General features: G+C 41.7%; 1 protein-coding gene across 1 annotated transcript; it reads left to right on the top strand.

Annotated features, from left to right (window-relative positions):
• The first annotated feature begins 5164 nt into the window (after positions 1 to 5164).
• Positions 5165 to 22147, top strand: ASIC5 (acid sensing ion channel subunit family member 5). Its single transcript, XM_053256188.1, has 10 exons — positions 5165 to 5198; positions 6228 to 6534; positions 7015 to 7246; positions 8924 to 9046; positions 12645 to 12794; positions 14288 to 14435; positions 15688 to 15744; positions 17594 to 17762; positions 20300 to 20391; positions 21951 to 22147. The coding sequence occupies exons 1-10, from the start codon at positions 5165 to 5167 to the stop codon at positions 22145 to 22147; spliced, it is 1509 nt and encodes a 502-aa protein (XP_053112163.1).
• The last annotated feature ends 1562 nt before the right edge of the window (positions 22148 to 23709 follow it).

The following is a 23709-nucleotide window of genomic DNA, read 5'->3' as shown; positions in this document are numbered from 1 at the left end:
TGCAGGGGGGGAGAAGGGGAAAAGACAGATGATCTCCATCCTGCAGAAAAGGGACCTATTTTGTCACCTTAGCATTGCCATGGTGGTGATCCATTCAACAGAATTCTCCCTAGAGACCCCTCACCTACACTCAGTTTCATATTTTATTTCCATAAATAGGAGAAATCCCTGAACAAAGAAGACCAGTTTTCTTGTTACCTTTTGTACTCCGATATGCCCACCCAGGGATAAAATACACAGAGGTCATTCACACAGTCAAAAACTGTGTTCTACCTGGGTTTGGGAGCTCTGTGTGCTCCTAATTTTCAGTTGTGTGGAAGCAAGGTAAGAGGTAAACCTGGGGAGAAGTGATTGTGTGGAAGCAAGGTAGTAGGAAAAGCTTTTCCATGAGTCCTGGCCTCTAGCGATTTGCATTGCAGTGGATCTAGAGCAGGGCAGATCATGTGGGTGTGTGGCAGTTCACCCACGATTTGGCAGAAGATTGTTGGCGGGGGCGGGGGAAGGTAAATGAAACCCTGCCTTCTCCCCACCGCCCTCCCCATCATGGGGGTGATAGTCTGAATAGCCTTAATGCTTCTATGGGGTGGGATAGACAGATAGATAGAATCTACAAAACAACTGTGTTACAGAGGAAGCCACAAGTTTAAAGCAATCTCCATGCATCTGTGTGGTAAATAGGTTGTTTCACACAACGCAAGTCTGGGATTCAACATAAAAAGAATTTCAGCAAATATCAGTGAAGGTGTTCAGTAACTGAAACATTTGCCAAATTGATGAGCCAAAGCAATGCATTATTTGACTCAGTTATTTGCCGGAATTTAGATGGGGTTGGCCAATAGACAGCTACAGTACACCCTCTAGTGTTGTCTATAGAAATTGGTTTTAAGCTTTCACTTGCTTTCTCAAAGAGGGAGACATTTTCAGAAGGTAAATCTAAGAAAAGCCAGCTGGATCCAGTGCGTACAAAATATCAAATATTGATTTCAGTAGATTTCACTTTCCAAAGTGAGCCCCAACCCCCGCCACCATTACAGTTAATAAAGGCTTCCTGAAGCAGCAGCAGCAGCAGCAACAACAAAAAGCTTCATGGCACCATAAAAATTAACACATTTATTATAGCACAAGCTTTCATGGACTACAGTACATCGTGCCTGAAGTATAAAACAGAGAGAGAGAGAGAGAGAGAGAGAGAGAGAGAGAGAGAGAGAGAGAGAGAGAGAGCACTACAGCAGAGTTATATACAGTAAAAACCCAACTTATATTAACAGATTTTGGTAGAAATCTCATTCTTGATGCTATAGATTCCCCCCAGATGAAAGAGGCTTGAGTTTCATTCCATTAAGTTCTTCAGCGGGGAACAAAATGCTTATACCATGATAAAGATCAGTATGATATGCCTTTTAGCAGAAAGGAATGCAAAAATGTCTTATCTAATCATCACCACCTGTTCCAGATCTTTCCAGGCATTGCTTTGGAAAATTGCTTTGGAAATGATCAGGATGCCACAACTCAAAAATGCCAGCTTGGAATTTCTGTGCTTTCAATCTTTCGGATCTGTATGGAAAGGAAACGTGGGTCTTAATAATTTGTACTTTATAATACCAATGCAGCAGATGGCTTACTTAAACTAATATGTGAGGTGTGATTTCTAAGGGTGCTTAATCAAGGCCAAACTAGATGTGACATTAAATGAGCTGGTTCTCATGGCCAACAGCTGGATAGGAGGCCCATCCAGTCAGGTTCCAAGCCACATGGGTGCTCCTGAGAAATGGGTATATGTCGGCAAACATCATCAAAGGAGGAGGAGTGGGAAGTAACTGAGTGCTAGCAACACTCTGGGTAGGACAGTATGGGATGTGCTTTCCCTCCACCCTCAATACTGTGCTGGGTATACATCATGTGGGTTGGCCACTGCTGTTCTACCCACAATCACTTCCTCTTCTTCCTACCTCAATATTTGCTGACAAACGGCCATTTCTTGGGAGCATGCTTGGGGCTTGGAGCCTGGCTGGATGCTCTTCGTACCCAGCTGTTGGGTACCAGTAGGTTATACCAATTCAACATTTCATTGTCAAAAATGTTAATAACAAAAAAAATAGCAGCCACACAGGAGTGCTAATCCAAATCAGAACCACTGCCTAGGAGTAAAGGATGTGCAACCCTTTATAGCAGTCCAGTGAAAACAAAGAGGCTCTCACATGAACAGTGTGGAGAGCCTGAAGGGCTTCTTCAGGGAGAACGGGCTCGACGCACTCTCTCCACAGATGAGCACGGAGCCTGCCTGGGGTGGCTGGATCGGCTGCCCACACGATTACCGGCTCCATCACAGAGCCGGTAGGGGTAGAAGGGATTGGGGGCCACCTGGCCCCCAGAACTCCCAGGATGCCCCACAGAGGTGCACGGGGCACTCTGGGGAGACCCCCACGGCCAGGAGGCTTGCTGCAGCCTCCCAATCAGGGGTCTACTCATGAGTCTCCACAGCGCAGTGACTCACAATAACAAAAAATAGGTTAGCAGAGCGCTCACTTAGCCCGCTTTCCAGCAGTCGTGAGAATAGCCTCAGAGAATTCTCCTCCTTACCAGCCAACTATGGATCACAATGGGTCACAACGAGGGCAAAAGGATCCTTTTCTCCTAGTGAGCTGTTATTTATGCTGCCTGGTGCAGATGCCCCCTTCCTTCTGGTGACCATAAAGAAAGCTCAGTGGAGCCCTCAGAGTTGGTGTCTGTTACCCCCAAGGTAAACCTTTTCCTCTTGGGAACCAGGATAGGGAGCCAAGGTGTATGCTGGGTGTGGAATTGGGCCCCTTTGAGCATTCTTCCAATTTGATTGAAACCTTAAGGGGTTTCAGTGTTTAAGTTGAATGCCAAGAGACTTCAATTCAATTTTGGGGCCACTTAGCCTTCTGCTCAGCTATCAGCCTCTGAACCATTCAAAATATCTATCTATCTATCTATCTATCTATCTATCTATCTATCTATCTATCTATCTATCTATTTAACATATTTTTATACAGCCCAAAACTTGTGTCTCTTGGCAGTTTACAACAAGATAAAACATTAAAACATTAGTTAAAAACAAAAAACAAGAAATTTAAAACACAACAATTAAATTTTTAAAAAACAACATTAAAAACAATCAAAACAGTATCATTTAAAAGCCTGGGTGAAAGATGTGTCTTTAAAGACTTTTTAAAAATTGTCAGAGATGGGGAGGCTCTTATTTCACTAGGAAGTGCATTCCAAAGCCTTGGGGCAGCAACGGAGAAGGCCTGTCCCTGAGTAGCCACTAGATGAGCCGGTGGCAAATGCAGACGGACCTCTCCTGATGATCTCAATGGGTGGTGGGGTTCATAACAAAGAAGACATTCTCTTAAATACCCAGAGCCCAAGCTGTTTAGGGCTTTATAGGTTATAACGAACACCTTGTATTTTGCCCGGAAACATATCAGCAGCCAGTGTAACTCCTTCAATACAGCAGTAATATTGTCTCTCCTAGATGACCCAGAGACCAGCCTGGATGCCACATTCTGAACCAACTGTAGTTTCTGGACTATGTACAAGGGCAGCCCCACATAGAGTGCATTACTGTAATCCAGTCTGGAGGTTACCAGCAGATGTACCACTGTTTTGAGATAATTTATCTCAAGAAACGGATGCAGCTGGCATATCAGCCGAAGCTGATAGAAGGCACCTCTGGCCACTGCATCAACCTGGGACACTAGGGAGAGACTTGGATCCAGAAGCACCCCCAGACTGCGTACCTGTTCCTTCTGGGGAAGTGTGACCCCATCCAGAACAGGCAGATCAAAATCGTCTCCCGAGTTTCAACCCCGCACGAGTACCTCCATCTTATCTGGATTCAGTCTCAGTTTGTTATCCCTCATCCAGCCCATTACCAACTCCACACAGGCATTTAGGGAGGTTATACCCTCTCCTGATGATGCTGACATGGAGAAATAGATTTGGGCGTCATCAGCATACTGATGAGAGGAAATATAAATATGATTAGATGAGAGGAAATATAAGAGGAAAATATTAATCATCTTCACCTGTTTGTTGATTATAGAATTTTAACCACCTGTTAACTCTTCCATGATTTAGAAAACATAATATAGGGTCACCAAGTTCAGAGTAACTCAGTAGACAACTCTGACCTGCCTGTCCTGGACAAGGTTACACTCCACCAGAAGGAACAGGTACGTGGTCTGGGAGTGCTTCTGGATCCCAACCTCTCTTGAGGCAGTGGCCAGAAGTGCTTTCTATCAGCTTCAGCTGATAGGCCAGCTCTGTCTGTTTGCTGAGATAAATGACTTCAGAACAGTAGTGCATGTGCTGGTAGCTTCCAGACACATTGACTACTGCAATATGCTCTGTGTGGAACAGTCTTTCTATGTTGCTCTCAATGGAAACTGCAACTGGAGCATTTCCAGATGGGGCTTTTAGTTTGCTTCTCCTCTGGAATGGAGGGTGTGCATTTACATATTGGCCACATTTACCCTGAAGTCCCTGTGAACTATTGGGGAGCACTCCACACATGATTTGGGTTTTTCATTAGGCATTACAACATAGTCTGATTTATGTCCAGGGTAAAAAAAGAATCCACATTTCGTGTCAGGGTTTTCTGAGCAAATTTGAACTTACAGTAAAACCTCGCAGCAAACCTACTGTAAAGTCTGCTGTCTGAAAATGCTCCTGGTGCACAATGCAACAGCCAGGTTGGTCTCCAGGTCATCTCGAGGAAATTGTATTACACCTATCCTAAAAGATCTACACGGGCTCCTAGAGTAGTCCAGAATGGAGCTTTTTCGTGTAGCATAGCTATTGCTTCATACATCTCTCCGTGAAATGGTGAAGGAACCATCTACAGCCCAATGTGACCAGTTTGCCGTATCTTGGGAGATGCCAGGGAGGGAATTTGGAACCTTCTGCATGCAAGCATGCAGGTGCTCTTCCCAGGGTGGCCCCATCCCCTAAGGGAAATATCTTCCAGTGTTCACATGTGTAGTCTCCCATTCAAATTCAAATCAGGGCAGACCCTGCTTAGCAAAGGGGACAAGTCATACTTGCTACCACAAACCTTTTACTTTCCACTTTTATTGTTTTGTGATAATTTACATTATGTAGCTCATACATTTGGTCCTTTTTCAAAGTCTTTGGGAACATGTTATTTGAAGAGAGTATAGCAACAGTGGCAGGTAAATTGCCCTTGATGTGTATTTACTGTAATCCCCACCCCTTTCCTTTTTTTATAAAAGCAGTTAACTGCTACTGAGATACCTCTGTGCTATAACTGAATCTCCTTTCTCAATTAGTATGTTCCCAATAGAAAGACTTAGAAAATTTCACGGCAGGGGTATGTAACCACAACTATTACAATGTGTTGACTAATCTTCGTCTTTTTCTTGTCTTACATGGTACTGTTTCATTGGGATGGTTTTTGACTTTGTTATAATGGGCATAATAAAAAGAATAACTTTTCTTATTTAAAAAACCAAGTTTATTCATCTTTTGTACACAATTTACAGACTATGGCTGCAATTTTAAGCACCTTTGTTTAGAAGTAAATTCTGTGGCTGTAAATTCTCACTGGAATTTACATATGAGCAAACCCCTCCTGAATTCTACCAAAGAAAACCACAGGGCTCTGTGGACACCAAGAGTCGAAATCGACTTGACGGCACACTTTACCTTTACCTAAACATGCACAGGATTATACAAAAAGAAATGAAGCTATTTAAAATGATATTTAAAATGATATTTATTTAAAATGATATTTTAAATAACTGGACTAATTGCAAAATGTCTTTTACTGCTACTGGGTTTTAAGATTTTGATTAATAAATGCTAACTTGTGTCTTTACTGTCTTAATGTGGACAATCAAAACCATGGACCATAATAAGAAATTTTTCTGTAAAGTTGTTTACACATATCTTTGTGGTTTTGCACAATAAGTGCACAGTTGTTACTCATTTGTTACATAGGATCCATATATCTTTCCTCAAGGCTATGCTTCTTTTGTTCTCAGAATATGATTTGGAGACTTGTACCAGATGTGTAAACATTTTTAACAAAATAATGGTTTATTAATTTTTTTACATTGAGGACCGGTTCTATTAAAGAAATTGTATCCTAGCTGACAGAGAATCTGCCCTGAAGGATCTTTTTTGCTTGGTTTTGTAGGAAACCTGTGTGCCAATAATTTTTCTTCTTGTCAAATGTTAAGGATTGTTGGAAAAAGCCAGGCTCTATGTAACGCGGAAACCCTTGCCATCTCTGGAAGAAAGAAAGAAATATGATTATGAATTTGCAACTTCCACTTCATTCCATGGGGTGCACAATATTGCCCGGACCAAGAGCAAAACACGTATGGTGCTGTGGGTGTTGGTAGTTATTGGCTCCATTGTTCTTGTTGCCTGGCAAATCTGCAACCGCATCATCTATTACTTCAGCTGGCCTACCACAACATCCGTTGTTGTTCAGTATGTAGAAAAGATTGAATTTCCTGCTGTAACCTTTTGTAATCTGAACAGGTAAGGCATCCTTCATTCTCTTATTTTATTTAAGGTACAGATAACTTCAGTTGTGTATTTGTGTTGCATAAAAGATCTACCTGTATTTTTGCACCAAGAGCCCATGGGTAATACTATTTTTTGCAAACAGAAAGAGGGGAGGTAGCAGGAACTTAAAAGAGTGTGGGCTGTCTAGCTAAACATAAACATAAATTTATCTCCCCGCCACCTCTCCGCAGACAGCAGCTCTCCTTAACTCTTCCCTGTGGAGTGCAGGCTTCCAAATTTCCTTTTTACAAGGATCCTTTTGAAGTGCCGGCTCTAGGTAGCTGTGGGTCGTGGGTGGAGATTGTGCGCGGAAATACGCTATAGAGTGCAATGCCATGGGCAAATTCTTGTTCCAGATTCCCTACTCCTTCGCTTTAAACAGTTTTAACAGCTGCCTTGGGCGTATACCCAAGGAGTCAAGGTTTACACAGCATTTCTGTTTTGCCTTTACAGATTCCAAACCCAAGCAGTAGCTAATCTGAGCATCATTTTCTTCCTCTGGAGCATAGTGTCTGGAGTTCTTCATATGTTTGATATGAGTGACAAATTTGGTCCAGAGATAAGCGATTTCCTCCAGGGGAATCAAAATTTCAGCATCAAAGAATTTACAAGAAATAATGGTTTCTATCTCAACAACAGTACTTTGCTTGAATGTGAATATTTTGGGAAGCCATGTTACCCAGAGGTAATATTTTTTTATTCCACCCCCCCACCCCCAGCCAAGAAATATAGACTATGCAATTTGTAGGAAGGAAGGAAGGAAGGAGATTATATTAGCCACTGTCTAATGCAGGCCTGCTCAACTTTGGCCATCCTGCAGATGTTGGCCTACAACTCCCATTATCCCTGGCTATTAGCCACTGTGGCTGAGGTTGGTGTTGGTGTGCTTGCAGGGGCTCAAAATGAAATCCACATGCTTCTTTAGTCAGGATCTCAGCCACCGTGTGCACCCATTGTCCCATTTGAGAAGAGGAATGTGTGTGTTGCTCTCAAGAGGCAAAGTGTGGAGGATATGCAGGGGTTACCCATGCTATAGCACACACATTTGCTGGGGGACATTAATGTGGGAAGAGTGCTACATATTTTCTTCATCTCATACTTTCAATAGGCCTGGTATAACCATGTGGAGTTCCATTTATGCATGTGGAGTTCCTTCATGTTCAGCTGATGAAGACAGCTTTGGGCTGATACTGATGAAAACCCATAGTAGCAGCCCACAAGCCGGTGGCCCTCTCCCATGTTTCTCTCTCACAGCCTGCCATTTGCAATCCTTCCAATAGCATTCCCTGATATTCCCAGGCAAGGGCAGGACAGCTCTATCTATGCAGTTGTTCAGAATCATAATCAAGCGTTATTACGGTCAGCAACCAGCATAAAATTACACATTAAATGAAGGTAATACTGGAGAAAAATTACATGCTCATAGAGGTGATTGCAAATATGATGATAGCTATTGTGAAAAGGCTAAAATTTAAAATAATTACAATTTAAAAAGAGACATGCAGTTGTTGTAGTGTAGCCATGTAGAATCCACCAGTCCAGAAAATGAGCATATCAATGCTTGCCTATGACTTGAGAAATGAAGGCCTTACCATGAGAACATAAAAAGGTGTGCCTCTGTCATTCTCCCCATCTGAATGTCTCCCCAGGATCTGGAGTTCTGAATTACCTTATTTTGTTTTCAGCAGTTGATGTGATGTACTGGGAATTCTCCAGTATTCCATGGTTGATAATTCCAAATTTTAGCTGCAGCACTGTGCATGCACAGCTTACCATAGTTTTCCATTTCTTCATGATGTTACCCCTATGGATTACCAATGCACTGATAAAAACATTACAGAAAAGTAAACTTCATATGTTTGCACACACTGTTATATCAAGATTCTTTTGGCATAACTTTTTCCAGTGCAACAGTACAACACTGCATGAAAAGTATTTTGCATAAAATTTGCCATTGTACAAGAGCATGAGTGCAACATTTCGCAAAAATTATCCTGATGCCATCTAAGGCTATGCATTGCATCAGCCTGGTCATCAGGTCTGAGACTATGAAAGCCCTATCGGAACATTTTTCATCAGAAACTATTTTAATGAAAAATGTCTCCAATATCAGTAAATCATATTGTTATTGTATTATATGTCACTGGAGGGTAGGGGGCTTACTTTGGCTCTGGCCAATGGATTTTAGGGCTATGTGTTGTTGGTGAATAAGAGGTGCAGAAAAGTGGAAAAAGTTGAATTTCACATATTGAGTCAAAACAGATCCACCTTTAGGGCTACAGTCATCTGGGAACACACTAATTGTAAGGATTAAACCTATTGGCATTTTTCCTCCCAATTCCTTTTGCTTTCTCTGTTGAAGGACTTCAAGCATGTCTTCACGGAATATGGGAACTGCTTTACTTATAATCATATTAACATTCCAGAAAAAAGAAGAGTGAGTGTCTCTGGAAGGGGCTTGAAATTGCTGTTCGATGTCAAACAGGTACAGATATTGCTATAAAATATCCATCCATGTAAAATAGCCATCCACTTATTTTAAAATATAAAATGTTTCTGAAGTGCAACAGTGAAATTGCATTGTGAAATTGACAGTGAAATCCAGTGGTTAAGAACAGAACTTAATGGATGACTGAAACGATAAAGAACAGTCCTTACGGCTAGCTCTTGGTGACAAATCTTTGCTCTAGTATTGCACATAGAAATTGAGGTGATCTTTGGCATCGTTCATTATTGGCTACACTCATGAGGAATTTTAATGATTTTAGTGCATGGGAATGACTTGAGTGCATGGGAATGTTACGATTTACACACTGAGGCTATTCTCACACACAGTGGACGTGAGAACCTCTGGGAGCCACACGGCTCCGAGCAGCGGCGCAGCGGCAAACCTTCTTGGGTAGCCCGCTGCTAAACCTGGGTTTTGGGCGTGAGAGTGCCTCAAAAGTGGGTTAGTTGATTGTGTGTTGCTGCAGTGCAGCTCCACATTGCAGCAACTCATGAGTAGCCCCCCAACCAGGTGGCTGCAACAAGCTCCCCGGCATCGGTAGTCACACGGGGCATTCTGGGTCTTCCAGGTGCCAGGAGGCCCCCAAACCACACCGCACCAACCGGCTCCATGGCCACCCCAACCTGACTCCGTGATGGAGCCGGTAATCATCTGGGCAGCTGATCTGGCCACCCAGGGAGGGCTCCCTGCTCATCTGCGGGGAGAGCGGGTCAAGCCCACATGGATCGTGTGTAGGGCCTTATTATCTTGTGCCTTATTATATTATCATATAATGAAATGAGCCAGAGACAAGAGCTCCATTTAGTTCCCAAACTTGCAAATAAGGAAAGAAGTGAGTAAAAAGAGTGCCAAGGAGATGAGTCATACCTAGAAAGGTAATTTGTTTAGGGCAAATTGTGACACAACTGTCAACATACAGGCCTGTTAGGGACTCCCATTTCCCAGGACTGAAGATGGTCTGGACAACATATCTCCTGCCAGTGGCCACATGCCAGGCCCCATGACGGCTGAGCTGAGCTGCCTTGCCAGCTGGTGCATGACTCAGGTGCAAAGAGAAGACCTGACTTGGTTGCACCAGCAACAGGGATACCCATGAGGACCCAGATATCTTGTGAGGGCCTGCATGTCTCCAGAGGGCATGTTCAGCTTGCCATACCCTATTTGAACAAGGGAAGGAGGAGCAGAGATGAATGAGCTCCACAAAATAGCTTTGTAGTGGGAGCTGAGCAGCCATAATTGAGCAGATGGATTCAAAGAACCCAGGTCCCCCAGCTCCTTGGGGCCCCTCATTCTGAGGGTCTGCAAGGGAGAGGGGCAAACACAGGCCCCTTCTCTCCTAGCTACGCCCCTGGAGCAGAGTTTAGAGAAGAGCGCAAGGAAACAGGTGACAGGTTAACTTCGGGTTCTCCAGACCTGAAGCTCTGAGGATTGGGTAAAAATAAGTAACCTTGGAGTGGACCCAAGCAGGCAGGATTCCCCACAAGGCTGTACAACCCTGGGTTATGCAAGTTTACAGACCAATAATCCTGTTGCATGATGGAAATGTATTTGTATGGCAGGTCCTACAATTTCAACAGGTAGCTGCTGGCTTTTCCTGGACTCCTTATCCTCTCATAAGATGCCACTGAGGTTCTATAGACCAGTGTACTGTAGATACCAAGAACATTATGGGTAGGAATTTGGAACACGGTTCCTTTCTTCTAGCTTGGAAGAACAATATCAGAGATCTGGCAACTTCCATTGCAGTTTTCCAGAGCCTTAACTTCATTCTGTGTTGCTCTACAGAAGACAGAAGGTAGCCATCCACTGTCACAGTAGCAATACACAAATTATAGGAGGGGAAATTCACTTGGTAGCACCAGGGCAACTGCATCTTTGTTCAGACTCGCTATAGGAAAAATCAATGGATGTGTGCCCTTTATTGTGGCAGTTTTTCATGTTCATATTAGACTCGCATAACCTCTTGTGACTTGGTAGCACATTAAAAACCATGGCCGAAGTTTTCCTTCTCCCTAAAGTTTCTTCCGCTTCTATTTGATGATCCATCAGTGACATAGTTACTGTACATTAGACAGCATTAAATTAGTCTCTCCAAGTCACACTCAAGTTTTCTATAGAACATAAGGAAGCAAGACAACCCGAAAGACAGTAGGCACACATATGCTCTCAGGCACCCATTTCCCCTTGAGTTGGAATTTTACATTACTATCCATTCGAGTTTTGAGGACAGTGTCATTTCCGGATAAAGCCCCCATGATACTGAGGTGTGAATTCTATGAAACAGTTAGTGTTTATCTGCATGTAGACCTTCGACTGCAACTCTGTATCTACATGTCACAAAATGAACTCTGATCAGTGTTTAGCTCATCTAGGCCAAACAATGATAAACATCCATTAGTTAATGATAACTAATATTGAAGTTTACTCCCTACATGTACAGAGGAGATGGGCAAAAGTGGAAGAGAGATAGGTGAGCTTTTAAGGTGCATCCACAGGGAGCCTACTTGATGTTGTGCTCATTATCCTGACTATAATATAAGGGTACCTATTGGGTAACCTTTGCCCAATAGGAACGAACTGCATCAAAGACTGTTTGGCATCAAATTGGGCTCAAATGATAAAGGCCACAAGGGTTTCACATCTCTACCAATAATGCACTGAAATGTACCTAGTGGAGGGGGAATCCCAAGTAAACTGAATTTGCCTGCAAACTTTTAAATTTATATTTTATTAATTTTTCAACATTCTCATTAATGGATGCTGTTGAATGTACTGTAGGGCTTTTAGGGAAACTGGGGTGCAGGAACTTTGAAGTTGGCAACTTGGCTGGTTGCTAACAGTGGCTGAGATCTTAACTACTGAAGCACATGCATAAGATGGGACTGTGGAGGACATGATGGGGTTGCAGCTCCCCCAGCCCCATTGTGTATGTGCTGTTGTGCAAGCAGGCAAAGCTTCCCAGTTCTGCCTGCACTCCAGAAGTCATGTATAAGAGAGGAAACACGCTGCTGAGGTTCAGCAACATATTTCCTCTCTTATAGATCACTTTTGGAGTGTGAGAAAAGCTGGGAAGTTTCACGCACTTGGGCCACAGCATGTGCTTTTGCCCAAGCATATTGGGGGAATTGCCTATGGGCCCCCATTGCATCTCTGCACTCCTTCCTTATGCACACACTTTATTAGACTATCAACCACTGCCTGAAAGCTCATCAGTGAGCCTTGCTATTTATAGTTTTTACAAGTTGCTCTCATAGTCAAATTTTACAAGCAAAGCTCAATGTTTTTGAAATGTAAACATTTCATGAGTATTCTCAATCTTTGTCAAAGTTTGAATTACTGTGGAATTTTGTTTCCGCTTTAATCTATTATAGATTGAGTGATATAATGATAACACAAGGTGGTCACTAAGTGAAGATGCTGTACAAATAATTCTCCTTTTTGCAAATGTAGATTTTTTTTTCCTCATCATGGCAATTCACAGATCAATGGGACTGTATCTATGAAAGTGATCTGGAAATTACCCCCAATCTATTTCACTGTAACTTATTAACACAAGGAATGCTTTGTGTACTAGGCACAGTTCACTGATGACCCTTCTCTTGGTTTTGTTGATGCCGGCATAACCTTTGCTATCCATTCACCTAAAGAACCTCCCCGTTTTGATGGTTTAGGAATATTCACCCCAGTAGGGATGCATGCTCATGCGGCAATCCGCCAGCTGAAGGTAAGCATTCGTGTCCTGCAAGGTATGAAGCATAATGTATTTGTAGCCAGGGGCATTATTATTATACACTATAATAGGGCAAGGGGAGACGGTTTTCTGGGGGCCCACTGCCTTGGGGGCCCCCCAGAGGCAAGTCACGTGACTGATTCCCCCAGCCACGCACCCGCCCGGGCTTCCTTCAGTTGTATTCATCTTCCAACATTGATGAGAGTGTTAAGACCTGCAGCTACCAGAACAGCATGTCTTTCTCTAGAGCCATTAAATGACTTGCATTGTCAACAATTTACAAAACCTTTTAAAAAATAATTTAGGATGATGTTCTATTGTGATAGATAGATAGATAGATAGATAGATAGATAGATAGATAGATAGATAGATAGCAATAGCACTTACATTTATATACCACTCTATAGCCGGAGCTCTCTAAGCGGTTTACAATGATTTAGCATATTGCCCCCAACATTCTGGGTACTCATTTTACCGACCTCGGAAGGATGGAAGGCTGAGTCAACCTTCTGAGTCAAGATAGATAGATAGATAGATTTTACTATGCTTTTTGTTACCACTATTCAGCCTCATTTAAGATTTCTTTATGAGCTGAGCTTCAGTGAGGTGGGAGCCCATTTTAAAATCTTGTCTCTGGGTCCACTCCTACCTTGCTACGCCCCTATTTCTAGCTACTTAAGAATCTACTAAACTGCCTTGGAAATCAACGTCATCCTTGCCAACTCAACTATTTATCAATATAGATCACATTTTAATTTAAATGATTTATAACTTTAATTGTTAGATTTACAAGATTAGATAAAAAATAAGTCTGTTAATGATAGATGATTTTTAAATAAGAGATGAGAGGAGAAACAAAGGATTTAAAAAAAGAATAAAACATTAATATAAGACGGAGTCCAATCCAACCATCTATTCAAGGTGCAAAACTCAAATATATGCACAACTTCCTACCCAGAATGGCCTTCCCATTCATTGTAATGAAGGAAACCAATCCAAAACTGCATGCATCATTAGAGCTAAGCACAAATAGGTTTTTGGTTTAAATCAGATGACATATAATTAACTTTCCAGGAATAGGTCAGGTTGGCTATCAGAAAAACTAGCAAGCTAAAAGAGACTGTAGTAGCTCAGTGGTCAGACATATGCTTTGTATGCTGAAGGTCTCAGGTTCAATCCTTGGGGTTGGAGAAGACCTCTATCTGAAACTCTGAAGAGCTGCTGTCTGACAGTGTACATAGATAATACTGAGCTATATGGACCAGTAGTCAGACTTAAAACATGGTAGTTTCAAAAGTTTACCAGAAAGGCTCTGTACCAATTTAAGTTTTGGTTGGACCTGAAATGTTCATTTTGTGGCAGTTGTGTATGTATGTTTGTGTTCTTGCCTAAATGTAAATCTGACATTTTATGCTCAATCGAAAGCTTAACACAAGCAATGGATGTCATTTTCTGAAACACATTATGGAATTGCTTTCTTTCTAAAGACAATTATCCAAGAATACCCTTGGGGAGAATGCAATCCAAACATCAAGCTTCAGCACCACATGATCTACAGCACGTATGGATGTCTACAAGAATGCAAGGCTCGACATATACAAAAAAAGTGTGGGTGCTTGCCATTCATGCTACCAGGTACAACTGGGCAGCTCTGTCTTTGTCTAACAAAGGATCATCAAAAATATAACAGGAGACTATATGAGTCACAGCTTCAGGACATATCCTTGCCTGCTCTTTCCAGATTCAGGGTATTAAGACAGAGATGACTCATTGTAAACAAATGAATCCCAAAATCCATTATGCCAATTGCCATTCGCTTGATTAGATTATTTATTTCTCTCTCTGTTTATTACATTTCTATATAACCAAAAACAAATGTTTCCTGGCAGTTTACAGAAAAAAACAAAATAATAAAACTATAGATTAAAACCAAACAATGAGGCTGTTCTCATGCACAACCTAACCCAGGCTTGGGATGCCCAGCCTGGGTTAGGCTGCACGTAAGAACTGCTGGGATCGGGCCCAATCCTGGCAGGTCAGCACCACCTAGCCCGGCTTTCCAGCCTGGCTTTTAGTTGAGGTTAAGAGAGCGAGTGTACACAGAGATGGGTGCCTAGAGTGCTCATCTCCTGCGGGGTTTCCCCAATGCATTATGCATGTCATGCAGTGCATTGTGGGACCTCCGGAGGCCGGGACATGTCATCCTGGCATCTGGAGCTGTGCACCACACCATGCAACACTGCTGCTCTCCCAGAGACATACATCACCACCAGTCTTTGGAGTGGGCAGTATATTAAATGCTTCAAACAAACAAACAAAAACAAACAACTAACTTGTCTGGGGGGAAGGTGAATAAAACTAGCCTCCCCCTTGCCCGGTCATGTGAACAATTAGGCAGGCATTAATATTATTATTATCTATAATATTAGATTATAGTCAATAATATTATATCTATAATATTAGATATAATCTAATATTAGATTATATATTGACCATGTAGACTATAAGAGATTCTACTCTACAGGTCAGTTTCAACGGCAGGTTCTCAATCACTTTTTTTAAAAGCACCGCATATAATTTACAGCCAGTGTAGAAACACTTGCTAATGATGTGTTTCTTCACGAAAGATATTTATGTGACCCAAATTAAAAGTCTGATACGTTTCCAGCTAGGTTGTCAGTGACACATATACCCAGTAGTTCCCTTTGTTATTCCACAGAGCTATAAGACTGCATTCACACATTTGCTAGTGTAAATAAAATATTATTTAAGCAGATTGCTAGATTAGCGGGAGGGTAGATGTCAAATATGTATATGTATTTTTTTATCTTTATGTTTCTATTCCTCTCACTCTCTTCCTTACATGTGCCACATACTCATTGGAAAGGAAATGGAACAGAATGTGACATGGAAAGATTTTACAACTGTGTTTCTCCTACACTGTGTGAGTAACATCAAAAACAGCTGATCAGAAGACTAGAACCTTATTCACTGGTACCTTTGTGGCATAGTCATGGTTTTTGCATGTTCAGGACATAGTCAGGCCTCCCCACCGCACAGCAAGCTACTGTTACAAGCATGAAGGGCATGCTTGCTGTTTCCAAAACACTCTGCACCCCACCATCCGTACTGCTTGCAAAGGCAGGGCTGCTCCAGGGTGACTAAAGAATGTGTCATCACATTTCTGATGCTTCTCCCATTGTGTACATCAGGAAGTTGTGATGATGATGCACTGCTAGGGAACAGCCTTGCCTTTGCAAAAAGTGTGGACGGGGTATAGAGTGGCTCGGAAGCAGCAAGTATGCCTTTCACTTGGATCAGTAGCTCACTGTGCAACATGTGGGCCATGGTGTGCAAGGGCAATGTCTGCAATTGGCAACTAGACAGGCTATGTGGCTTGTGTGATGAGAGTTTAGTGGTACAGCTCTAGAACTTACCACAAGATCTTCCCAATCTGTGAAGCCTCACTCATACCAAAGCGGCACCCACACCATAACAGTGCATGTGAATCAGGCTTGGGAAGAAGTTAATCAGAACCTGCTGGTGGGAACCAAGGTGAACATAAGAACACGTGAAGAGCCCTACAGGATCAAAGTAAGGAGTTCCATCTCATCCAGCATCCTGTTTCCTTCAGTGGCCAACCAGATGTCCAGGAAGCCCGCAATCCGGGCATGAAAACAACAGCAATCTTCCACTCCTTCCCAACAACAGCTGGTATTCAGTAGCACACTGGAGATTGTTATATTAGTCATGATATATTAGTCACGTTGTACTAGAGCCAGAGCCTTTGGATGGGGTGGTTTATAAATGTTATAATTAATTAATTAATTAATTAATTAATGATATAGCAATCATGACTAACAGCCAGGGATAGACATGTCTTTTATGAATTTGTCTAATCCACCTTTCATGCCATCTAAACTAGAAGCAATCATCACATCCTGTAGTAGCAAATTTTATAAATTCATTTTGTATTTTGTGAAGCACCTTCTTTTGACTGTTCTGTGTTACCAATCAATTTCCTTAGATGACCCCAAGTTCTGATATTATGAGTGAGGGAACACATGCAGAATTTTGTAACTTTCTATCATATCCCCTCTTTAGTCAGCTTTTCTTTCTAAAATAAAAAGCTCTAAGTGCTTCAGTCTTTTGTTGTAGAGAAAGTGATTAATCATTTGGGTTGTTTTTTACACTATCCTTTTTAAGATGGTTTGATCACAGAGTTTAAGATGGTTTGATCACAGAGTTTGAATACTCTGGACACAGTATTCAAAATGCAGTGGTATCTTAGATTTGTATAAGCTGGGATACTGGAATGTTTATCTTCTATCTCTTTCCTAATAACTCCTAGGTGAGAAAAGAGCAGGCTAAAAGCTGTTGTCTGAATAAAACCTAAATAACCAACTCCAAGTGTGCCTTTCTAAACTCCCTCCCCCCACCCTGGCCAACAGTGTGTATTTGGCTTTGGTTTCAGAAGCTGCAAATACTCAGGAGAACCTAGTGAAACAAGAACAGATATTTTATTTCTTCTCAAAATTATGTTCTAGCACATCTATGTGCCTTTTCCTTTACATAGCATGAGGATGCTATCAATATGCATTCAGTTGCACTGCCCAAATCCTGCAATCTATAAACACGATCAAGCAAAGGAAATGCTTTATTAACTGCTGTTTATGATGATAAACTGAATCCTATTTTTGTTGATTGCATTGCCATTCTTTGCAGAGAAAAGAGGTTAAAGTAACCTTTTCCTTGGAGCAGGCATTTATTTATGAATTGGCTTCCCATTTTAGATAACATAGAACTCATGGGATTGTGCACAGGAGGAACACATAATTCTACTTGTCCAGTGCCTTGTGAAGAAACAGATTACCCAACCTCTATCTCCTATTCAACTTTTGCAAGTGAAAAGGCTTTGAAATTTCTTTCCACAAAGTTGAAGAAAAATCCGGAGTATATCAGGTACTTTGATTCTTAATAATTATGTAATCAAGCAATACATTTTCATTTGCACAACCTTTATCACTACCTGAAACCAGCTGTGCTCAGGAGACACCAGTTGCCTGGTTGGTCCCAAGAGATAAACAATGCAAAATAGGTACAGTATCAGTAATAGTTTATTGGACCAGTTTATTGGACCAGGCTGGTGGTGTAAGATAATCACAGGATACTTTTTGTCTGCATTGTATCTGAACAAGACAGGAATTTTGGTATTATCTAAATGCTGCAATTGCTCTCTCTTGCTCTCTCGTTCCAATGACAATTAAGTAGGTAGACCAAGTGTCCTATCCACCTCACAACTGAACCCACCTCCCACATGATCACTTTACGTGCCTCCAACATACCTTTTAAATCACACATGACATGACCCAAAATCAGGAGCGCCCACAGTTCCAGATAGTTATCTTACCCACTGAATGGTTGGGTTAGCAAGCCTATTGTAAAGGTAAAGTGTACCCTTGAGTCAGTGTTGACTCCTGGCGACCACAGAGTCCTGTGGTTGTCTTTGGTAGAATACAGGAGGGGTTTACTATTGCCTCCTCCCACGCAGTATGAGATGATGCCTTTCAGCATTTTCCTGTATTGCTGCTGCCCAATATAGGTATTTCTGGGAAACATACCCGTCTGGGAAACACACTAGGTCTGGGAAACATACCGGTGATTATTCAAACCGGCAGCCTCTGGCTTGCTAGTCGAGTCATTTCTCTGCTGAGCCATTAGGTGGCTTCCAAGCCTATTGTATTGTATGGTAAATGATATATGTTTTACAATTAATAAGCCTGTGCATGTTGAAGAATATCAGATTCTATCCAATCTAACCTGGCAGGGAAATTGTCAGAAGGGTTGACATGGCCCCCTCAAACTGTCAGGTCGGCTTGGATCAGGTCTGACCCTTTCCTGTCCTTTCTAGGTTCCCCTGCCGTACCTGGGATTGTGAGAGAGGCAAGAGAGGGCAGGCACAATGTCCTCTTCTGTACTCTGGTACAAGAGCAAACCGGCAAGCCACTTGCCTTTCCTGGCTTACAATTTAAAAGAGAAAAACTCTCCCCCCACACACCCACACACCGCCTTTAAATGGCAAACCCCACTTGGCTCCGAGGTAGTCTTGAGGGGCTGCAGCCTGGAAATTGAGGGAGAGAGGAAGAAGGAGAGGGCAGAGACTGATCTTGCGGTAGCAAACATAAACTGTCTGCTTTGCTAAGCAGGGTCTGTCCTGGTTTGCATTTGGATGGGTAGTGTCTGCTGAAAGATATTCCCCTTAGGGGATGGAGCTGCATCTTAGTGGTGCTGAAGGAGAGGTTTAACTTTCCCCTGCAACCTCCCAAGCTTCTGTTAGCTTTGTTAGGTAAACAATTGGAACAATACCAGTAGCATGATGTTTTTCGCAGCAGTGGGACAAAGAGCAGCTTCAGAAAAAGAGTGATTTGGAACAGGAAAATGGTGTGGGGAAAGAATTAAAACTCCCATCCCAAAGTGCCACAATGCAAATCAGAGTACCTCTCATTGCTGTTTTGAAAAAAAGTTAAAAGCATGTTAAGAAGTGTTGTGGATCTCCCACATGTCATGTAGTTTGACCATTTAGCTCATTTTGACATTTATTGTTCACAAACAGGGCACTATCTAGCAATTACTCAGTGAAGCATGATACATTACAGGGAGATTTTTCTGTTCCCAAGTGATTAACTGATAGAAATCAAGCAAATGTATTCACAAGTATAGATCATACATTTTCTAATGGTATCATCAATTGATTTTTTCAAAAAGGTTGACTCAACTATTTACAGCCATGAGCGAAAGATGTATAATTGTACCTTCTCAGTTATGTCAGGAAGCCTCAGCAATGGGGTGCATGCAAAGAGTTATTGTTATAATATAAAACTGTGCAGATAAGAGATGCACTTGAAGAAAGGAATAGTCATGTCAATTAATGTTAAGTTTTTTAATTAGGCAACTGAGCATTGTCTAAAATGTGTGGTTCTAAATCAATACGGCTTTGAATCCAAAATTCAAAGTACAAATCTTGGGCTGAAATGTAAAATTCAGTTGTTGCTGTTCTAATTTCTTTTGCATGAAGAACATCCTGGCCTGCAAAGCATGTTATCACCAATCCTTTGATTTGGGATCAGGTCCCTGCAGCTGCTACTTAAATACATAGTGCTTGTCTAGTCTTAGGAACTTAGGAACATCCATCTTTTATCAAACAACAACCTGGAGTTGTCACCAAGTGGACACTCAACACATCCTCAGACAATTCTGCCTTTCTGGCACATATTCCTTTATGATACCCCTGTTGCCAAGGACTTGTTTGTTGCATCACACATTACTTTGTTAAGGTGTGCACTTAGATTTGTCAGAAATCATGGGTGAATGTAAAAAACATGGGCATGATTCAGTCTTCTTGCTAGCACTTCCTGCCACCATGCTTTCCTCCCCATTGGCAGCCTTCTCGCAGAGAGATTTGCTTCTAAACAAACAACAAATGTCTTTATTATCCCCAGGCATAACCTTGTATATATTGACATTAAATATCATGATCTGAATTACAAAGTGACTCAGCAGCAGAAGGCCCTGAGTGTATCTGAGTTGCTTGGTAAGTGATGTGCAATGCACATATATATCTATATTTTTAAAACCCTGCATTTCTGTTTGCTCAGTTTAAATTAAAAGCAATGTCATAGCCACTGACTTGCTATGTCACACGGGTCTTCATTGTTTTCCAAATAAACAGAAGTTAGGTCTTTATGGGTCATGTTATATAATTATCTTTGTTATCATGCCTATACAATAGTTTATAGTTGACTTGCTAATGTGAGAATCAGTTCTTATATTTCATTGTATGATATACATATGTAGACAGAGGAGCATATACATTGTAAAGGTGAAAATAGCCACACCAACATATATATTTTTATTTTGAACTATACCTTGCATTGAATCCAGTGGAATACTGTGGCCAATATCCAGACTAATGAAGTGTGGGTGAGAAGCATCCCACATGCTGCTGAGTTCCAAAGGAACACATCAGCAGCAGTGATCATGTGCAGTGTGAATTATGATGACCTTCCCTTCCCCTGGAAGTGTAGGGGTTGTTAATTTTACCCCAGTAGGTAAACAGCAGAGCAAAAAGGAAAACATGCTACAGAGGATGGTTGCGTTGCTGCAGCTATTTAAAGAAAACACATGGAGATTCTTGCAGAACTTAATACTTAGTATGTATTGGTTAAGTACACTTGGATAGGAAAGTCCTAATCCTAATCTAAAGGACTACATAATGAATAGATAAGGAGAGAGAGATATGTTTTCAACTGCTCTCTAGGAGGAAAGGAAGGATTGTGACTCAGCACAAGAAGTGCTGAAGAGTCAGATCAGGGATCATAGAGTAGGGACAGATAGGGAGACCCTTACTCACTGTTTCTACTCCCAATGCCCCTAGTGGTCATTGGGATAGTTGGTTGAAAAGGCTTATGCACTGGAACTCCATATCCAACAGGAAATACTCTGTGTCATCTGAAAATGTGTCCCTGAGGTCTGCGCAACCCTCATGGACATATTTTGAGGTGGCAAGAACACCTCCGGGGAAAAGGGAGGTTGTCAGAATTCCACTCCTGTGTGAGTGCTGGTGCTGCACTCATTCATTCATTCATTCATTCAAACACATTTGTATACCGCCTAAAATGCAAGTCTATGGGCAGTTTACAACCAAACATTTGTCAAACCCATCAGCAGCACCTGCTCGTCTCATGAAGCATCCATGCTTTGTCAATCAGGATATCAGCCTCTGACTGCAGTCCTATTTCTCTACATATTTACTTAGAATTAAATCTTAAGAGCCCCTGGTGGCGCAGTGGTAAAACTGCCGCCCTGTAACCAGAAGATTACAAGTTCGATCCTGACCAGGGGCTCAAGGTTGACTCAGCTTTCCATCCTTCCGAGGTCGGTAAAATGAGTACCCAGAATGTTGGGGGCAATATGCTAAATCATTGTAAACCGCTTAGAGAGCTCTGGCTATAAAGCGGTATATAAGTGTAAGTGCTATTGCTATAATGATTTCAGTAGAAGTTACTTGCAAATAAAAATGAGCAGAATCTCAGTCTATCTCCCCTCCCCCCACTAAAGCTAGGCTGATATATATATTTATTTCTCTTGCAGCTGATGTTGGTGGTCAACTTGGATTATTTTGTGGAGCCAGTATGATTACAATCATAGAGATTGTTGAATACATCTTCACCAATTTTTGTTGGATGTGTGTCTTTCTTCTACTAAAAGCCCCAGAAATGCCCAGCTGGGATACTTCAGATCAGAATAAACAACCAAACAACAATAACCACAGAATACAAGAATGTTAAGGACTTGCCAAAACAGAACAAAAGGCAAACCTTTCTGCAAATGGCCTTTATTTTGAACACAATTATAATGAAGGGATTCTGTATAAGACAACATGTTTAATATGGCTGTGTGAGGCACTGGTGGCTGATTTTATTCAGAAGCAGTTCAATCTGATAGAGTAAACCAGAACAAACTACTCTACTGATTCAGTCCAAATTAAACCAACTATGGCCCAACCAGGTTGATTCACTTCTGAAGTGAATTGGCCTCTTCTGCCCCTTCCCACCTTCTTCCCATTGTTGTAGGTGCTTAGACGAGGGTGGCTCTGTTTTATTTTCCCCAGGCAGAAAGCAAGCAAGCAAGCAAGCAAGCAAGCAAGCAAGCAGTGTCTTAACTTTTAAAATGATACCCAACATACTTTTTAAAAACTTCTTCCCATGCTGTCCTAGGAAGGAGCAGGATTTCTTTGGAACTGAACTGAACTGAACTGGAGTCTTTCCTGGGGCTTCTGCAAATGGCAGCATTTCCCAAGAAACTCTGTGCCTTACCAAGACAGCAGGGGAAAATTATGGGTTTAATTTTAAAAGTGAACTCACAGAAGATGATGCTTTCTTGAAGCCTGCAAAAAACATAATAGAGCCACTCCATCTCCTGCCCATTTTCTCAGTTCATTTTAAAAGTGAAGCTGCAGAAAATGCTTATTTCTTGCCATCTGGAAAGAAGTTGGAAATAGAGCCACCTTGGCTGGAATTCTCCACAGAGAATGTGGGGAAAAGTGGAAGTAGCCTAAAGGATATATAAACAGTCTGGAGCTTAATTGTGCTCTATGCTTTCCCCACATGCCCATAGGTGACAGAGGAGGAGAGGGTGTGCTTCTCACAAACCTAATGCCTATCAATGCTGACATTTTCAGAGATATGTAAAAATGTATTCTCACTGAAGAAAGTACTAACCGTGTCACACCTGGTAAAAGCATACAGGTGAAACTCGGAAAATTAGAATATCGTGCAAAAGTCCATTAATTTCAGTAATGCAAATTAAAAGGTGAAACTGATATATGAGACAGACTCATTACATGCAAAGCGAGATAAGTCAAGCCTTAATTTGTTATAATTGTGATGATCATGGCGTACAGCTCATGAAAACCCCAAATCCACAATCTCAGAAAATTAGAATATTACATGGAACCAAGAAGACAAGGATTGAAGAATAGAACAATATCGGACCGCTGAAAAGTATAAGCATGCATATGTATTCAGTACTTGGTTTGGGCCCCTTTTGCAGCAATTACTGCCTCAATGCGGCGTGGCATGGATGCTATCAGCCTGTGGCACTGATGAGGTATTATGGAAGACCAGGATGCTTCATTAGCGGCCTTCAGCAATTCTGCATTGTTTGGTCTCATGTCTCTCATCCTTCTCTTGGCAATGCCCCATAGATTCTCTATGGGGTCAAGTCAGGCGAGTTTGCTGGCCAATCAAGCACAGTATACTGTATACTTTTCAGAGGTCCGATATTGTTCTTTTCTTCAATCCTTGTCTTCTTGGTTCCATGTAATATTCTAATTTTCTGAGATTGTGGA

Source organism: Hemicordylus capensis, chromosome 5 (genome assembly GCF_027244095.1).
Source record: "Hemicordylus capensis ecotype Gifberg chromosome 5, rHemCap1.1.pri, whole genome shotgun sequence".
NCBI lineage: Eukaryota > Metazoa > Chordata > Lepidosauria > Squamata > Cordylidae > Hemicordylus > Hemicordylus capensis.
Note: the sequence above shows the minus strand (reverse complement) of the source record. Positions and strands in the feature narration are given on the sequence as shown.